The following is a 16810-nucleotide window of genomic DNA, read 5'->3' as shown; positions in this document are numbered from 1 at the left end:
TGGCAAAAAGAACCAATGTCATAGCTGGATACAGAGGGAGAACTCATGAGAACTCAGCCCAGCTACACGAAGAGTAGAACACCACTTACTAGTTGTATTTTTTAAAGGCTGCTAAAATATTCATAGCAAGCAGTAAAAGTTCTGGGTTTTGGTTGGTTTGGTTGTTTTTTTCTTTTACAAGCACATGAAATTGTACTTCTACTGAGAATCTGAATTTATGCTTTGAGAAAATCATCAAATCATATCCCTCTAGCACTTTGGACATGCTATTTCAGCAGCTCTAAAATGAGCAGAAACCTCACCTGCCACAGCCTGCTCACCTGATGGAATGAAGAGTGTCTGTCCTTGTTTAACTGTGCATTTGTAGCATTTATCTACTTGGTCTGCAAAAAACATCTCACTGTGGTTTGCTGCTGATTGCCAGCGTTCATAAAGAGAAATATTTGCAGAGGCTGGTTTGATGAGATAAAATATCTTTTCTCCCTGAATTAGAAAACATAAAATTAGCAACAAGTGTCCAAACCAAACAATGCTGGCACAGATACACACACACAAGTATTAATCTAAAGACATATATAACATTATGTATTCTAACACTATTGAAATAAAAATGTACTAGTCAGATTTGTGGCTGAAATAATTCAATCACTGGCTGACCATATTTGCTCAGATTGGTGAGAGTGATGGTGCAAAAAGTTCTCAGTGTCAGGTCCCATTCCTCTACAACAGCAGGATGTAGTATCTTCAGGCCTTGGGTGACATACGTGCAGAAGGCACCGAACAAATATTAAAATCCTAATACAGTGAAAATACATGGACAGCTTCCGCATTCCAAGTGGCTTCATGACCCAGCAGAGTCTGGCACTGCTGAGAACATACCCACTTCCAGCAGTTAAGGTTCTCTCTGCATATTACTTCTGGATACAACAGGACTGAGGATTAAAAAGCCTGAGACCTGAGGTTTAGAGAGAATTTTAGGATGGTCTTTGCATATGAAGTTTAGTTTGTGGCTAGATACACTGCAAAAACATGGCCCTCACCTTCAGAACATGGTACCAGGCAGAAGCTCCTCCCGAGTCTATGTGGAAATCTGTGTAGCTGTCCTTCACACAGATCAGGCAGTACTTGGTGACTTTTGGTTTAGCCAGAAGAGCATCATCAGGCCAATAGTTTTCCACCCAGGACAACTTCTTAACTATATCTGGAGGCTCTACAAAACTGGACATCCTTTACAGAGAGAATTGAAAACAAACATGAGTACAAGGACCCTGATACAACAAAAAGCAGAGCGTGACTCTAACGCTGGCACAGCACATCCTTGTGTGCCAGTGGGACTGCTCTGCCTTCAGAAAAGGTGTCAAATCTCTGTTTACAGACAGAGACTTAAGGCTTTTAAAGTATGACAACTTAGCAATGATCCTTTGACTTCCTTCAGTAGCAGTATTTCTGATCAAGTCTATGCTGTTTGTGTTTTCTTAGTCCCTGCCTCTTGCTGTGTAGGCTCAGTTACTAACAGACCTGTGATCATGGTCACTTCTCCAGCCCCTTCAGAGGAGACAGTGAAATGTGTGCACCCCTACATAAACCTCAGAAAGTTTGCAAGTTAAGCTTAATATTAATAAAAATAACATTAGTACTTAAGGACTAAATAAGTCTCAATCTGATGCTGGAAATCACAGTGATCTTTTTTGTTAGACTGATTAAATTACATTAAAAACTCAGAAGAAGGAAAAAAATCTAATTTGGGTTGATAATGTAAATATATTTTAAATATAACATGTATAATATTTTCTTATATAATGTATACACATGAACATACTTATTTACACTAAGCATATATTAATATTGTATGAATTTATGTATATAATTTATAATGTACACATACATAATTTATGTTTATATTAAATATGTAATATATACTATAAATCACCATTAAGATGATGTAGGGGCATAATAAACAGATAATAAAAGTATTTAATGCCAGAATGTGCTAAATTTTATGTTTAAATAGTCCAAAATCTTGGACTAATATTTGCAGGGAGTGGAAGTTCACTGTTGGATGCTCTAAAATACCACGTCAGGAGGAGTATCTGCACTTCAAACTAAGATTAAATGCTCCCATGTGTCAGTTATGCTCACTGTCAACCACTGATAACAATAGCTCCATTTCAAATAGCAGGGAAAGATGGAGCAGTGCATTCAATTAAAGTGTCAGTGCCTATGTTAAGAAATAAAATATTTGCTTATTAATGTCTAAATCAGCAGGAGCTGAGTGACAGCTCCACCAGTCCTGCGGAACAAAAGATCTCCTGTTATTCTGGGATAATGGCTAAAAAAATCCTAACAGAAGATCCTGGTAATCCTTGAAGTCTGTAATTACTGGAGATGCTTTCTGCAGAAATGGGTGTGTGCTCCTAAAACACTAACTACAGGGCTAAAGGTAATGGCTTTCAAAATATGAGCTTGTAATTATTCATCAGCTTTCTTTTTAAGACCACTTGAAGTCTTCTCACTAAAATGGAATCCTCCCCACAACAACCATTCTTTATTTTTATGTTAACTCTCATCATCTTCTGTGTAGCATTTTACATAAAGGAATCTTTTCCTTCTCTGACACTGCCCTTCCAGAAGCACCAGCTCCCCAGAAGGACTGCAAGCACTGTGAAAATTATCTGCACAGTTGCACGAACTTCAATATGTCATAGATGCATCTCCCTACTTCCGCAATAAAAGCACAGCTCAGGTGATGAATACAGCTCTGTAAAGCACAAAGCAGTAACTTGAACTCTTGGGCATCTATATCAGCTAATTATAATATGAAGCATGAGGAGAAAAATGGGCTTCCTGTCTTTGAGGGCTGGTGACATTCACATCTCCAGCACCATTACCTCTGGCTCACCGCACCGGTAAAGCACCTAGGCCTCAAGTTCAGAGCTGATCTGTACCATCACTCCCTATCTGCCCATTGAGATCTCAGCATCACTCGAGTCGTGAACTGCTGCCGTACAAGTTGCAGGTGAGCTTGCAAAAGCACTGGAACTAAAACTGTAACACACGGTATAGGATTACAGAACTATAACAATTTCAGTGATGTTACGCTCTACCTAAAGCCACACCTCACCTACTTACTCACTCTCTGCTACTTTAAATGGAAGACTTCATTAAACAACACCTGATGCACTCAATCCCGTGCTATACAAGCAGGATGCTCACTGCTGTAGAATGCGTTTTAAAAAAGAAAGCTCTGAGGAGATTAGTTGCCTGAAGAATTCGCTGGTTGCCCAGAGAAGCTGTGGCTGCCCCATCCCTGGCAGTGTTCAAGGCCAGGTTGGACACAGGGGCTTGAAGCAACCTGCTCTAGTGGAAGGTGTCCCTGCCCGTGGCAGGGGTTGGAACTGGATGAGTTTTAGGGTCCTATCCAACGCAACCCGGTCTGGGATTCTGTGATCCGAAGGGGGCCTATAAGGATGCTGGGGAGGGACTCTTCCTTAGGGACTGTAGTGGTAGGACAAGGGGTAATGGCTTCAAACTTAAACAGGGGAAGTTTAGATTAGATATAAGGAAGAAGTTCTTTACTGTGAGGGTGGTGAGGCACTGGAATGGGTTGCCCAAGGAAGTTGTGAATGCTCCATCCCTGGCGGTGTTCAAGGCCGGGTTGGACAGATACTTGGGTGACATGGTTTAGTGCGAGGTGTCCCTGCCCACGGCAGGGGGGTTGGAACTAGATGATCTTAAGGTCCTTTCCAACCCTTACTATTCTATGATTCTATGATTGTGGTCATCTCTGTCCTCCTTTCTTTGGTCTTACCAGTAACTATCAAGTTGCATCTAAGTCCTTCATATCATATGAGGAACATACTCTGTTGTCATTCACTACCAGGCAAGGCAGAGAATTCATTCCTGGAGCATCAAGTTATGTTCTAGTATACAGTTGCACTGAAATAACTATACCTATAAGACTGGAGTTAAAATAAAACTGAAAAGTAACAGAACATTCTGTTCTGCTGTGTGAATGCTGATGGCACACAAATGCTGATGGTATGCAGGCATGAATTACCATGACAAATGCTGGCCCAGTTAGTCCCCTATGTACCATTCTCCCCACACAGCAAATAGCACTTTCACTTCTGTGCCTTGCCTGGACTGGCTGCAGATGGATGATGCAGTGGAGAGCCAGAGTGACAAGAAGCCGCTGTCCCAAGGTTAAACACCACTTCCTAAAGAAGAAACCACCAGAGACAGCAGAGGCTGCTCAGACTCTCCCAGCTGAACCCAACCACATAGCCCAGACACCACATGGTGCAGCAGGTTGGGCTCTTACCTCGTGTCCGAGAACTCCAGGTTGGTCACATTGAGGACCCTTTTCCTGTTTGTGCTGTAGTAGTAATCCACAAATTCCTTGAGCTTCATCTTGCAGTCTTTCTGCTTGGTGACATCAGTGACATCAACACTCCTCTCTGGTCCTACAAATGAATTTAGCGAAAAAGAGAGATTGAAGGGCAGCCTGACTTGCCCCATTTTGTGTGCTCGGGGGTGAGTTAACATCTCAAGAAACATCTCAATCTTTTGATTTTCTGATCTTCTTAGCCTTTGTATCTTCCCTGTATACACGTATACATACATTATATATGTAAGCTGCCAGAGGGGAGATTGAGATGAGCTCTTAGGCAGAAGTTCTTCCCTGTGAGGGTGCTGAGGCGCTGGCACAGACTTTTCCCAGAGAAGCTGTGGCTGCCCCATCCCTGGCAGTGTTCAAGGTCAGGTTGGACACAGGGGCTTGGAGCAACCTGGTCTGGTGGAAGGTGTCCCTGCACATGTCAGGGGGTTGGAACTGTATGAGCTTTAACGTCCCTTCCAACCCAAATCAGTCTGGGATTCTAGGATTTATCTTTAAAAGATGTGTATATACATAAAACATGTATGCGTAAAATGATGCTTTTTGTATTCATGCCCCTGACATAATTATTTCTGCAGGTTTTATCTTTAAAGGATTAATGTTATTTTAAATCTATTAATTTCATTATGAATTTTATTTGCTTGGTGAATATTATACGCAAATACCTGTATATCCACAGAGTAAGCCCCACCCGCCACGCTGTAAAAGTCTTGTGATTGTAGATAGTCTGTAACACTGCACAGGACATCTTGTCAAGGTGATTTTCCAAAATTGAAAGTTCTTTAATGCTGTATTTTAAATTTTTACTTATAAATCTATACTCGAGGAGCAGTTTTGCAGGGCAAATCGCAAATTTTTTCCCCGTATTTCAGATGTGTCACAAAAAAATTGACTTTTTGTTATTTTACCCCAAATGACACCTATCAAAAATCCATTGTCTCTGTATTAGAGTACAGAGAATAATCTCCTAGTACCTACACATTTCATCTGACAGACGTTGTTGGATACAAATCCCCAGTGCTAATACTAACAGTCTTAGTCAATTAATGGAATTGTACACTGGGCAAACCAGAGAACACATGGAGAAAGTCAAAGCTTTATAAAGAGAGCCCATTTCTAAGCACACTCTCTTTTTGCATGAAAAGCATCTCTCCAGCCTTTCTTCCCTTCAGTTTTAATTGGCTGTATTTTTCCTCTCCCAGTGTATCATTCATAGCTTTTTTCACATTAGGAGAGGGAAAACATTCCTTTTTTTTTTAATGGAACACCAGAACAGTAATGATGCATTTGGCAGTCTCCTTTGTGTTGTTTTGTCCTCTGCTACTTACTTCAGGTTGTTTCTAAAAGACATTCTAGGTCCAATGCAATAAACTACAAATCAGTGAGATAAATCCCTGCCTGGGAAATCCCATTCAGGCAAACTAACCCCATGGAGGTTGGAGCAGTGCATATTTGTGCCATTCACTTTTAAATCTGGTGCCAGCATCAGATTAAACAACCTGTGTCCTTCCCTTCAGCTTTGCTCTAACAGTTCTGTTAGGGTGGATTATTTCAGCTAGAGGCTAAAACAAAGCCAACAGATGCATAAGGAGCACCTAGGTCATAAAAGAAAATCTGCTAAGTGTACCAGATGGGCAAGGAAAATATGTTTCCTGTAGAAGCAATGGGATAGAGATAACAATAAAATCAGGGGTCTTGAATTCTCCTTTATTTGTAGTTATCTCACTGAACACAACTATAGATACAATCAAGAGCAGCAGTGGCTGGTGAGCACCCTCCAGTTTGGGGAACAGGTCAGTGGCAGGAGGATGGGGTGGTTAGCAGAGATAAAGGGGCTGTGAAATACAAACAGATACACTGGAGCTGGAGTCATGGCTCCATATGGATGGCGCCTTGCCAGAAGACTGGAAGGAGACGGAATCAGACAGAAAGTGACACAGAGGAGAAAGGACAAGAGACGAGAGTACACATGCTAAAGGAAGCAGGATGTGGAGACAAAGAGAAGTAACTTCAGAGCACTTCCATGGCTCTTGGCCAAGGGATGTCTTCTAAGGTGGGATGATGTGATGACTTGTGAGAAGATGCAGTACAATACCCTGCTCAGGGTGGAGACAGGAGAATGCCAAAATAAATCCAAATGACCAGCAGCAATGAAAATAGCTCTAACTGACACCAGTGTTAAAAATTGGCCTGCCTTTGCAGAGTGGGAGCCTCAGTCTAGTAATTCCTTCCATATAAAGTGAGGTGGCAGTAATCAATTAAGACCTGGCCTGAAGTAACTATTTCTTGATGCTACTATGGCTGTTTCTTTACTGCAGTACTATGTGCTGGCTTGGGCTCATTGTCAAGTTGGTACAAGAAACAAGAATGAATCGATTGCTAATTACAAGCTACCACCACATAGCAAATGTTAACATCAGCATAGATCAGGACATAGACAATATTTTAAAGTATATTTCACAATTTTTTATACAAATATATGTATTTATAAAAGCAGCCGAGCTCAAAACAGCACAATGCACCAGGTACTCACCGACATAGTTTTCAACATCGCTGACGTAGAAGGTGGGAGCAGGTACAGACAAACCCAGACCATCCTTCTTTGGGACGAGGATGGGCTCTGCAAAACCATTTTCTTCCAAATACTCTGTTGTTAGCTGGCTGCCTGGCACTTTCACCACTATATCTTCAGCACTGAAAAAGTAAACACAGATTCCATGGTGAGGGGTTTGGCATATTCTGCATTTCCCTACTGAAAGAAAGGGTTATGAGTAAGCAATCAGGTGTAAATAAGGTGCATAAGACAAAAGCCCAAAAGCCGTTTATTGCAAAGCTCGCAGGGCACACTAAAATCATCCTGAACTGATTCGCTGAAGCCTCATGCATCAACTACTGGAAACTCCTAAAATAACAGTTTACAGTGAAAGACCATTTTCCTCAAATATCAACTCTCGAGTTACCTGTGATGAATCTTAAAGAAATTTGTGTTAAATGCTCCACTCCAAAGAAGGCAAGATTAAAAACATTACAGAATCTAAAATAAATTGCCCAGGAAATACTTTGCAAATAATTAAGTAGTCAAATAAATTGCTCAGGAAATATTCTGCAGATCATTTTCAAGTCGTGGGAGGGCTTCAAAGGGGCTAAGGAACGGGCCACTCCATCAGAAGACCAGCTATTTGCACCGGCAACTCACAAGGGAAATTCAAGTCTGATTTCTAGATCTTTTCAAGAGTAAAACTCTGAATTCAGAGTGAAAAGTGACTGTCTATGAAGAACCACCAGCCCCAAAAGCACCCGGCCCGTGTGCTGTTTGCCAACTGGGCTCCAAAAACCACGTGGCAGGCCATGGCTTTGGCTGGGTGTGGTGGAACAGCAAAACTGTGTTCATCCCAAAAAGCACTACCTCCCAGGCAGGTAAGGCTAATACATGACTGCCATCTCCTGCAGCAGCTCTGAACTACAGCCCATGTCTTCATATAGCACCAAAACCCAGTGCGAAAGGGGATGAGGCTGCGAGGGCCACCGTGGTGGCCAGCATGCTCGCACCTCACCACCTTCACCACCCCATGAAGCCCAACCTGTAGTGAAGCTCCTGATGCCCTTTAGCTATGGGGGCTCCTCCTTCAACCCCACCACACAGGGTGAACCCCTCGCCCAGGGCCTGCTCAGGCTGCCCCAGTGTGGTTTGACCCCCAGAGGACAAGGTGGCCAGATGCAAATAGGGATAAGCTGTAGAAAACCAACTTATTTCTGGCTCACCCCAGCTATGGGGAATTGGCAATGGCTGATGAGGAGGCAAATTAATTAATAATGCATTAAAAGGAGTGCACCTCATTTAAGTGAGCACTGGTACCACACACCAGCAACATGCAAAGGCTTGAGATTTTAAGGAGCCAGAAGCACACAACGATTTACCACTAAACCTCCGCACTTACTTTACAGTGTCCATATATATCTTGTGTACTTGTTTAAGTCTGATGTGCCAGAGGAACTTACACATAGTTATAAAGAGAGATCAGTACCACAGCATCTAGGAATAATCATGCTAAAATGGAGAGTTTGGTGCTGACACTGAAGTATGTGAACCATCAATTTAATTATTATTACCACTATTGTTACTACTCTAATGCTATTTTGGTATTAAACATTCAGGAGCAGAATGACATGAATGATATTTTCTGCCTTTTTGCTCTCTCCACTTTCCTTTTGATCTGAGCCTCACCCAGGGACTAACCATGGGTCGTAATTTACTGTCATGTGCTGGGAATCAGCAATGATGTTTCTGTCTCCAAACCGAGACCCTCTTTCTGTGTTCATCACATTCTGAGTGATGAGGGATGGGGTTTGCTCTGTGAACATCTGCAGATTTCGTTTGTTTCCTTTAGAAGAGAAGATTTCTCAACAAGACTTTGTCTTACTTATGGCACAACTGAAGATGTCAGAGGCCTGAATCTTGCAGGTGCTCCTTTTGGCTACGGAGCCTTCTGCCTCAGAAACTTGAATTTGGCAGCGGAGTTTTCTTATGTGCATGTTTATGTGAGAAACAAACACAAATGGGGTCCATGCTGGTGTTCTACAATTGGGGAGTGACTCAAGAGATACTGCAGAGGTGACAGCAATCGCAGTGGGCACCCCAGGCCACAGGAAAGGAAAGGAAAGGCACGGAAAGGGGCAGAAAGGAAAGGGGTGGAAAGGAAAGGGGTGGAAAGGAAAAGAAAGGAAAGCAGTGGAAAGGAAAGTGGAGGAAAGGAAAGGGGCGGAAAGGGGCAGAAAGGAAAGGAAAGGGGCAGAAAGGAAAGGGGTGGAAAGGAAAGGGGCAAAAAGGAAAGGGGCGGAAAGGAAAGGGGCGGAAAGGGGAGGAAAGGGGCGAAAAGGAAAGGGGCGGAAAGGAAAGGAAAGGAAAGGAAAGGAAAGGAAAGGAAAGGAAAGGAAAGGAAAGGAAAGGAAAGGAAAGGAAAGGAAAGGAAGGAAAGGAAAGGAAAGGAAAGGAAAGGGAAGGAAAGGAAAGGAAAGGGGCAAAAAGAAAAGGGGCGGAAAGGAAAGGGGCAGAAAGGAAAGGGGCAGAAAGGAAAGGGGCAAAAAGAAAAGGGGCGGAAAGGAAAGGAAAAGAAAGGAAAGGGGCAGAAAGGAAAGGAAAGGGGTGGAAAGGAAAGGGGCAGAAAGGAAAGGAAAGGGGTGGAAAGGAAAGGGGCGAAAAGGAAAGGGGAGGAAAGGAAAGGAAAGGAAAGGAAAGGAAAGGAAAGGAAAGGAAAGGAAAGGAAAGGAAAGGAAAGGAAAGGAAAGGGGCAAAAACAAAAGGGGTGGAAAGGAAAGGAAAGGAAAGGAAAGGAAAGGAAAGGAAAGGAAAGGAAAGGAAAGGAAAGGAAAGGAAAGGAAAGGAAAGGAAAGGAAAGGAAAGGAGCACATCTGTAAGAAGTTTTGTGTTTACGAAGCACACTTTACTAGTCTCTAAGGATTCTTCTAAAATAATTAGTCATTAATAATTAAAGATTTATTTGGCTAAGGCCTACATTAAAGAACCAGAAGAAAATCATCACTCTTACAAATGGCTGTGAAGCAGCCTAATAAAGTGTGGAACATGTCACCTAACAATTAGCACTATTCATTACCCCAAATAAGAGAGCCTTTGTCACTGCAGCAACTGAGGATGTCATTGTTCTTTTCAAGATGGAGACAGACTTTAAGCACAACCATTAGTATTTTTGAGAACTGGATAATTCTATGAAATAAATTGGCTAATTTCTTATGCAAACAAATGTTGTAGGGGCCAAACATGTTCTTGTCCTTGTCTTCACAGGTACTAGCTTCTATGGAAATCCACAGGAACGAGGCTCAACCAAGAGTAGATTTGAATATGGCTGCACAGATACAAAAAAAGGGAAGAGCCTGGGACATCTTTAATAAAACAGTGTTCATTTAAACTTCTTTGTTCTGTACTGTGTAATGCTTTCAGCAAGGAATAGCAGCAGCTTCAAAGGAAACGGGCTGAACAACCTACCTTGGAAAAGTACGACTTCGAAGTTCTTTTATGAAGACTTGGCTCCCATTCTGCACAGGTTTAACCTCTGTTGTCTGTCCAGTATCATGTTTATGCCAATTTCTTTTCTTTTTCACTGAAAAAGAATGAATTGGACAGTGTTGTTTGTTAAGTAGAATTATTAAGACATTTGAAGGAAGGACAAGTCTTCATTTCATTTCTTATGCGAGCAGAGAAGAGGGAACCCCCACTATGCTGCACTGCAAATTTTAATATTGCTCTCAATTCACCATTAGACAATTATACTGTAGCCTGAAGATCTATTACAGACTGAACAGTGTTCGTTTTGTAACATAAGGGCAACCAGACGGGTAATTACTGAGCTGCACAGCTACCGCAGGCTTTATGCAAACACAGGCTCTGGACATTCTGTACTTGCCAGACTACACACTTAATCCTTATCGTGAAACTCTTAGAAAGCCACTTTTCTGCCTTCTCAATATGCGGTATAGATCTTTATGAACATATTTGTCATGAATTACCTTAGTCTAAAGGCCTGTGCAGCAATGGCAGATTCAACATCAATTCTGGTGGGCTTTGGCTTACGCCCTGCACACAGTGTGCACATAAAGGGAAAAGAAATGAAGGGGAAAAAAAGATGCAAGGGCACTGCAAATGCAATTTTTAGAGCTCCTCTTATTCCTAGGTTTTGAAAGGCAAGCCAGGCTTAGGCCTTGAGGTGATGACAGCAGAACGCCTCTCAACTGCGCTGCCAGGGCGTGACAGACATATAGGCAAGTTCTCATGGAAAAAGGGTCAGCTGGAATAAGCACAAATAAGTAAGTCAAATGTCAGTGTAGTTCTGCTTTGCCTCTTTGACACCAGATAACACAGAGCAAGAAAAACTGGTCCAGCTTTTCCTTTCAGTCAGCACTTTCTCCCTCAGCTATTCCTCCTTCCACAGTCTGCCCAGACACGCTCATTTTGGTAGTAAACTGGGTTTTGTCCCTCTACTCCCTCTACTAACCTCTGTTACTAGAATTTTCGTATGTCACATCTTACTTTTACTTTTCATCCTTGTTTTACATCACGTAATTCAGTATTTTACCCTCAAAATCAAGATTCCTTATGCTTTTCTCACTGTTCAAAACAGCCAGGAAAGGAACTAGACTCCTCAGTAACCATGCATGGACAGTACTCTCCTCACTCTTTGCACAGTCACGCTCAGATGGATCCACATACTTTTTCATAAAGAAAGGAATCTGGAAGCCACAACTATAAGAAACGAGGTTTGGGAGAAGCTAACTTTGTTTTCCCAGCCACAACCCTGGGATAACTCAAGTTATCTCCCCATGAATCCATCCCAGGTTTTGCACAAAGCATGTTGGTTTTATTAGTTCCATGCAGCTCTCCAGCCTAGCTGGATATATTCATTAAAGCTGCTAGTTCTTTATCTTAATGACTCTCAGGCTTAGTGTATTAATTCAATGCTCCTGGTAACAAAGGAAACAAGCCCTACATGAATGCCAAACCTTCCTCCTCTCCTTCCCTTTCCAACGGCTGCCTCCTCCCCCCGCAGCAGATCCAAACCAACACTGGGACTCTTAGCACAAGTCCCAGTGAAACAGGTGTCACTTGCCACAGTGAAAATTAAAGAGCTTGTCATATTAGTGTGTTCTTTTATTGCACTTCAGGTAGCACCAAGTGTCGAGAAATCAAAGTGGCAATTTAGTGCTGAATTAAGAAATTCACTGCAACTCTTCAGAAAGCACCAGGGAGCTATTTCTCTCAGCACAGAGCGCCAGCAGGCTTCCACCTCTCCCATCCACCTCTCTCATCCACCTCTCCCATCCACCTTTCGCATTCGTCTCTGATGCAGCAGCAACAATGATGCCTCTGCCACCCGAAGGCTCCCCAGGAGGTGCTATCTCCCGGATGGCAGCAAGCTGTAGTCCATCATGCTACATCAAACCGTCAATATTTGGCCTATCTTCAGCCATTCTCTTCATGTTTCATCTTTACTATGAACACCACAGTACTCATTGAAGGCCCATTAACATGTGCAACCAATACGAGCTTTGGCCACAAAGGGCACTTTTTCTTAACTGATTACAGATTTCTTTCTCTGCAGAACTTTCTGATCCAAATTTGATCTTTGGAAAGTATAACTTGGTCCAAAAAAAGGGTTTTCTCCAGAAAACCCTTCAGAGAGAAGAGGGAGTATATGTTTATGAAAACTGTATCTCAGAATGACTAATTCTACACTTCAAAAGCAGTAAATACATTATTTCATATGTATTTACAAAGAAGGGATACCTAGAAGCACCCTCTTAGTTCTCTATTGGTTTATATTAAAGGTTGTAATTACTTATAAACAGTTTCAGCCTGACTTTGCTCTGCTTGCATCTATGTAACTGCACCAATTCCACAGAATTCCTCCTGATTTTCACTGCTGCAAACGAGACAGCAATCCAACTGAAAACACTTCAGATCGTGTTACAGAAATGAGCCAAGTCTGCCTCAACAAAACACATTTTATTACAATGATGTCAGAAAATTTTGTATGAATGTGTATAATTTTTCCCAAAGAGGAGTCCCTACAAATTTCATTAAACCAAAATGGCTTCAAATGTCATATGACAGGAAGCAATCTTCTGCAATAGTAGCCACTAAGCCACATTGGTGAAGTGGAAAAATGTAAGAAGAGGAAAATGATTTTTAAATTTGACATCTGGAAAACATATATTGCGGAATGCGTGCTCCAGAAATACATGTGTATTTTTAAATCCAGGCAAGTTGCATAACAGACAATTGGTGTCTGTGTTTCCCTTTGCTAATCTTGCAATCATTAAATCCTACCAGTGAACTACTGGCTCTGGAACAACTCTTACTCATTTATTACAAAACTGATTGTGCTAGATAACTGGTTTAAATATATATTGTACCAGTTAAGAAGCAAATGAAAGTGATCATCTTCCTAGAGCCCCAGTGGTGGGGAGGATGCCCTGCATACAAATGCCTGACGAAGAATGCATTAAGCCAAGCTGTTCCTGTCTTCATTTAATCAGTCAACTTCCCTGGACTATTGCACTCCGCAAGGAGGGGCTGCAGGATAACAGCCTCATTTGTCAACAGGATTCATGACTCTACAAGTTGATGGTGAAAATGGTTGTGCAGCTTGGGAACCTGCCCCCTTGCACTCCACCAAAACTCAAGGTAAGATTACCAATAACTAATGTTCAAATGCTCCTCAAATCTTTACACTCCACTACTTTGATACATGGTCTTGTACATCATTAAACTGTTTGTATTGCATTTGAAGGGAGGAAGCCAAATTCTACTGCTGTGCTGCAGGATGATATGATGTTCTGTATTCCTACCACATTGATAACCTCATACATTAAGACTACAATGACGGACAACGCTCCAGCAGCACTTTCTGCTGTGCTGCACAGCGCAGACTGAGGGACACGCTTCCAAGTCGGATTTATATTTGGATAAAGAGAATTGGATAGCCAAAAACCTTCTTAAAGTATCAGAAAACAGTTGTCGATTCAACTCTCCTCATCTTAACTGGTACAGTAAACTTGTGATCTTATTACTGAAACATGCATTACTTGAATTCTAAGATATGGCAACACAGTTTTTATAGAATTGATATTTAATTCCTGATTATAAACTTTTGCTGCTTCTGATTTTTTTCCCCTTCACACTGAAAAGTAGGTGCCTTTCATCATTTGTAATTCAAAGCAAAGTGAAAGAAATCAAAGCATCAGACACATCTCAATGTTACACAAAACACAGGGGCTGGAAATTCTGTGCTGCTGCTTCTGCACCAGGTCAGTCACAGCCTGGAAGTATCTGCAGTCATACCCGCCTTGTCAACACAACCCATTCTAATTCCAAATAGGTCACTTCAAGATGATTCATGGTTACTTGTTTGACCAATTTCCAGTGTGTTTGACAGAAATCTTCCAACAAAACATTAGAAAAACTGTTTTTTAAATCAGGGCCATATTGATTTTGTTCAGCCTTTCAGAACAAGCCTCCCAAGGGATTTTTGAAGCTTGCCCAATCTGTGGGTGCCCTGCTTGGGCCCAAGTTGTTAGCAGACTATCTGAGAGGAAGGAACTGCTGCAGGTCATTCAGATTCCCAGTTCACACTTCATTTTGAAGCCTCCCAAGGGATTTTTGAAGCTTGCCCAATCTGTGGGTGCCCTGCTTGGGCCCAAGTTGTTAGCAGACTATCTGAGAGGAAGGAACTGCTGCAGGTCATTCAGATTCCCAGTTCACACTTCATTTTGAGAAAGTCTTAGTGGAAAAATTATTCTCATTTTTGCCCCACAATATGAACATTTCTGACTTCTTCCCTTTTCCCCCAGAAATCTTTCACACCGTAACTTCTAAGGCACAAATAATTGCTTGGTTTTCAAATGACTGAATTTTAACACAGCAGAAGCCAGTTTCCATCCCTTATTTCACACTAAAAAAGGAGCAATGTGATTCATTCGCCTGCTCAGAGAGGAGCACAGTGCTGCTCCTCTCTTGTGTTGCTCTAAGGTTGAAAAGCAGCGAGAACCTCTGCATCATTGTTGCTTATTTACAAGAAATGCCTTTCGAGTAAAACATTTCATCTTTTACAGGGATTGGTTTCCTTTCTTTTCCACCCATTGTATAACAGAAAGAATTTGTGAATTAATCTGACCAAAGCAAACATCCTACAGTTCTTTCCCAGACAAAACTCCCACTGAGATCAACTGTCACCTGTACTCAGGAGAACTTTTTCCTGTGAAAGAACTGCAAGAATTGGCACCCTCAGTGCATCTCACAATTCTGACTGCCACTGAAATCGCTACAGTTTTATATCCAGGACAAGCGTAACATACTGTTTGTTACTCTTCTCATCCACATACAAAAAACACCCATGTAGTTTCCAAAGCTCACTGTATTGCAATGAGCTGTCCCTGTGCAATGTTTCTAGCCCACAGTACTAAGTGCCTTCACAATTCCTCACTCGTGTGAGGAAGGAAACATCCTTAGATTCAGAGGAGACATTAGGCAGAAGCTCTTCCCTGTGAGGGTGCTGAGGCGCTGGCACAGGGTGCCCAGAGAAGCTGTGGCTGCCCCATCCCTGGCAGTGTTCAAGGCCAGGTTGGACACAGGGGCTTGGAGCAACCTGCTCTAGTGGAAGGTGTCCCTGCCCGTGGCAGGGGATTGGAACTGGAGGAGCTTTAATGTCCCTTCAACCCAAACCAGTCTGAGATTCTATGAGCATTTTCATTGCTGGGACTGGGGACCGAAGCTCCCCAGGAAGGTGCCTTGCATCAGCTCAGACACGCTGCCTGAGGTCAGGCAGGGAGCTGCATCCACAATCCAGCCCATGGTTTTCTCCACCTAACATCTTTTTTTACCTCACAGTTTGAATTCCATTATTTATGACACATGATATTTAGGTGTGCCTTTTTGTAATGAAAAAAAAAAAAAAGCCTCTATTGTTTAAACACAGAGAACCTGAAGTGTGCCTGAGGACCAGCCAGGCCAGTGTACTTACAAGTAGACTTCCCATGGGTTTTCTCACAATTTGGACAATGATAGATGTCGATATCTGGTGCCTCTTCTTCTTCAACACCCACACAGCTGGAATACATAAAGGCAAATATACATTAGCTTGAGTCCACCTCCAAACATGCAAGCACAAAATTAATAGTGAAAAAACCCAACCCCCAATAAGCACTTACTATGCAGCTATGCTGACTGCTCACGGCTATCTCGAACAAAAGCTTAGGTGCTTTTCACACTAGTACAGTCAGACTGGAATTTTTCATCCAACATTCCTGGTGTGATGCTAAAATAGGTGTCAGTCAGAAGCCCACTTCCAGCTTACTGTGGACCTCCATTAAAATGTGGCAGGGAGTCCCAAACAATCTTTTTACACAGGGAGACCATTTGGTTTCTACATAAAGTTCTCCAAGCACCATCCTATGTAAACCTGATTAACAAAACATCTTTACCAAGCATGTACAGACAGCTGCTAGGTACAGACAGCTGCTAGGTACCAGAGTCCTCCTGGCAAGGTATACCATACGCAAGACTTCTATGGGTTCCATATCCATTACAATATATGAAGATGAGGAGGCGAAGAAAACACATCGCTCACAGCACTTCTGGCTGCTAAGAAGATGGGCTGTATCATGGCAGCTGCTTGGAACACCCACCAACATGATTTTGGATGGCACAAGATATGCAACAATGCAGTGCAGCTCGCGGGCACACCACCTGAATGCTTCCAGAACACAGCACTGGGGAAAACAAAACCAAACTGCAAAGTAATGGGAGGCCCAAGATAAGAAGTTGTTGCACAGCTGAAGCACCAAGCAGCCAGCCAAGTAAACTCCAGCACAGCACTGCTCCTTCCAATGGCAGGAAAGCAAACG

The 16810-nt window shown here is 42.3% G+C and overlaps 1 protein-coding gene across 2 annotated transcripts in view; it reads right to left on the bottom strand.

Moving 5' to 3' along the window:
- The window catches only part of PHF2 (PHD finger protein 2), an 87034-nt gene that overhangs the window by 27536 nt on the left and 42688 nt on the right, over window positions 1–16810 (bottom strand). For both annotated transcript variants that reach the window (XM_030502157.1, XM_030502158.1), the window contains exons 2-7: window positions 15928–16013; window positions 10398–10512; window positions 6930–7090; window positions 4322–4463; window positions 1041–1227; window positions 321–483 (exon numbers count right to left, since the gene is read on the bottom strand). In XM_030502157.1, the coding sequence (XP_030358017.1) occupies window positions 321–483; window positions 1041–1227; window positions 4322–4463; window positions 6930–7090; window positions 10398–10512; window positions 15928–16013 (854 nt within the window). The remainder of the gene's footprint in view (window positions 1–320; window positions 484–1040; window positions 1228–4321; window positions 4464–6929; window positions 7091–10397; window positions 10513–15927; window positions 16014–16810) is intronic.

Source organism: Strigops habroptila, chromosome 11, assembly GCF_004027225.2.
Source record: "Strigops habroptila isolate Jane chromosome 11, bStrHab1.2.pri, whole genome shotgun sequence".
Lineage (NCBI taxonomy): Eukaryota > Metazoa > Chordata > Aves > Psittaciformes > Psittacidae > Strigops > Strigops habroptila.
Note: the sequence above shows the minus strand (reverse complement) of the source record. Positions and strands in the feature narration are given on the sequence as shown.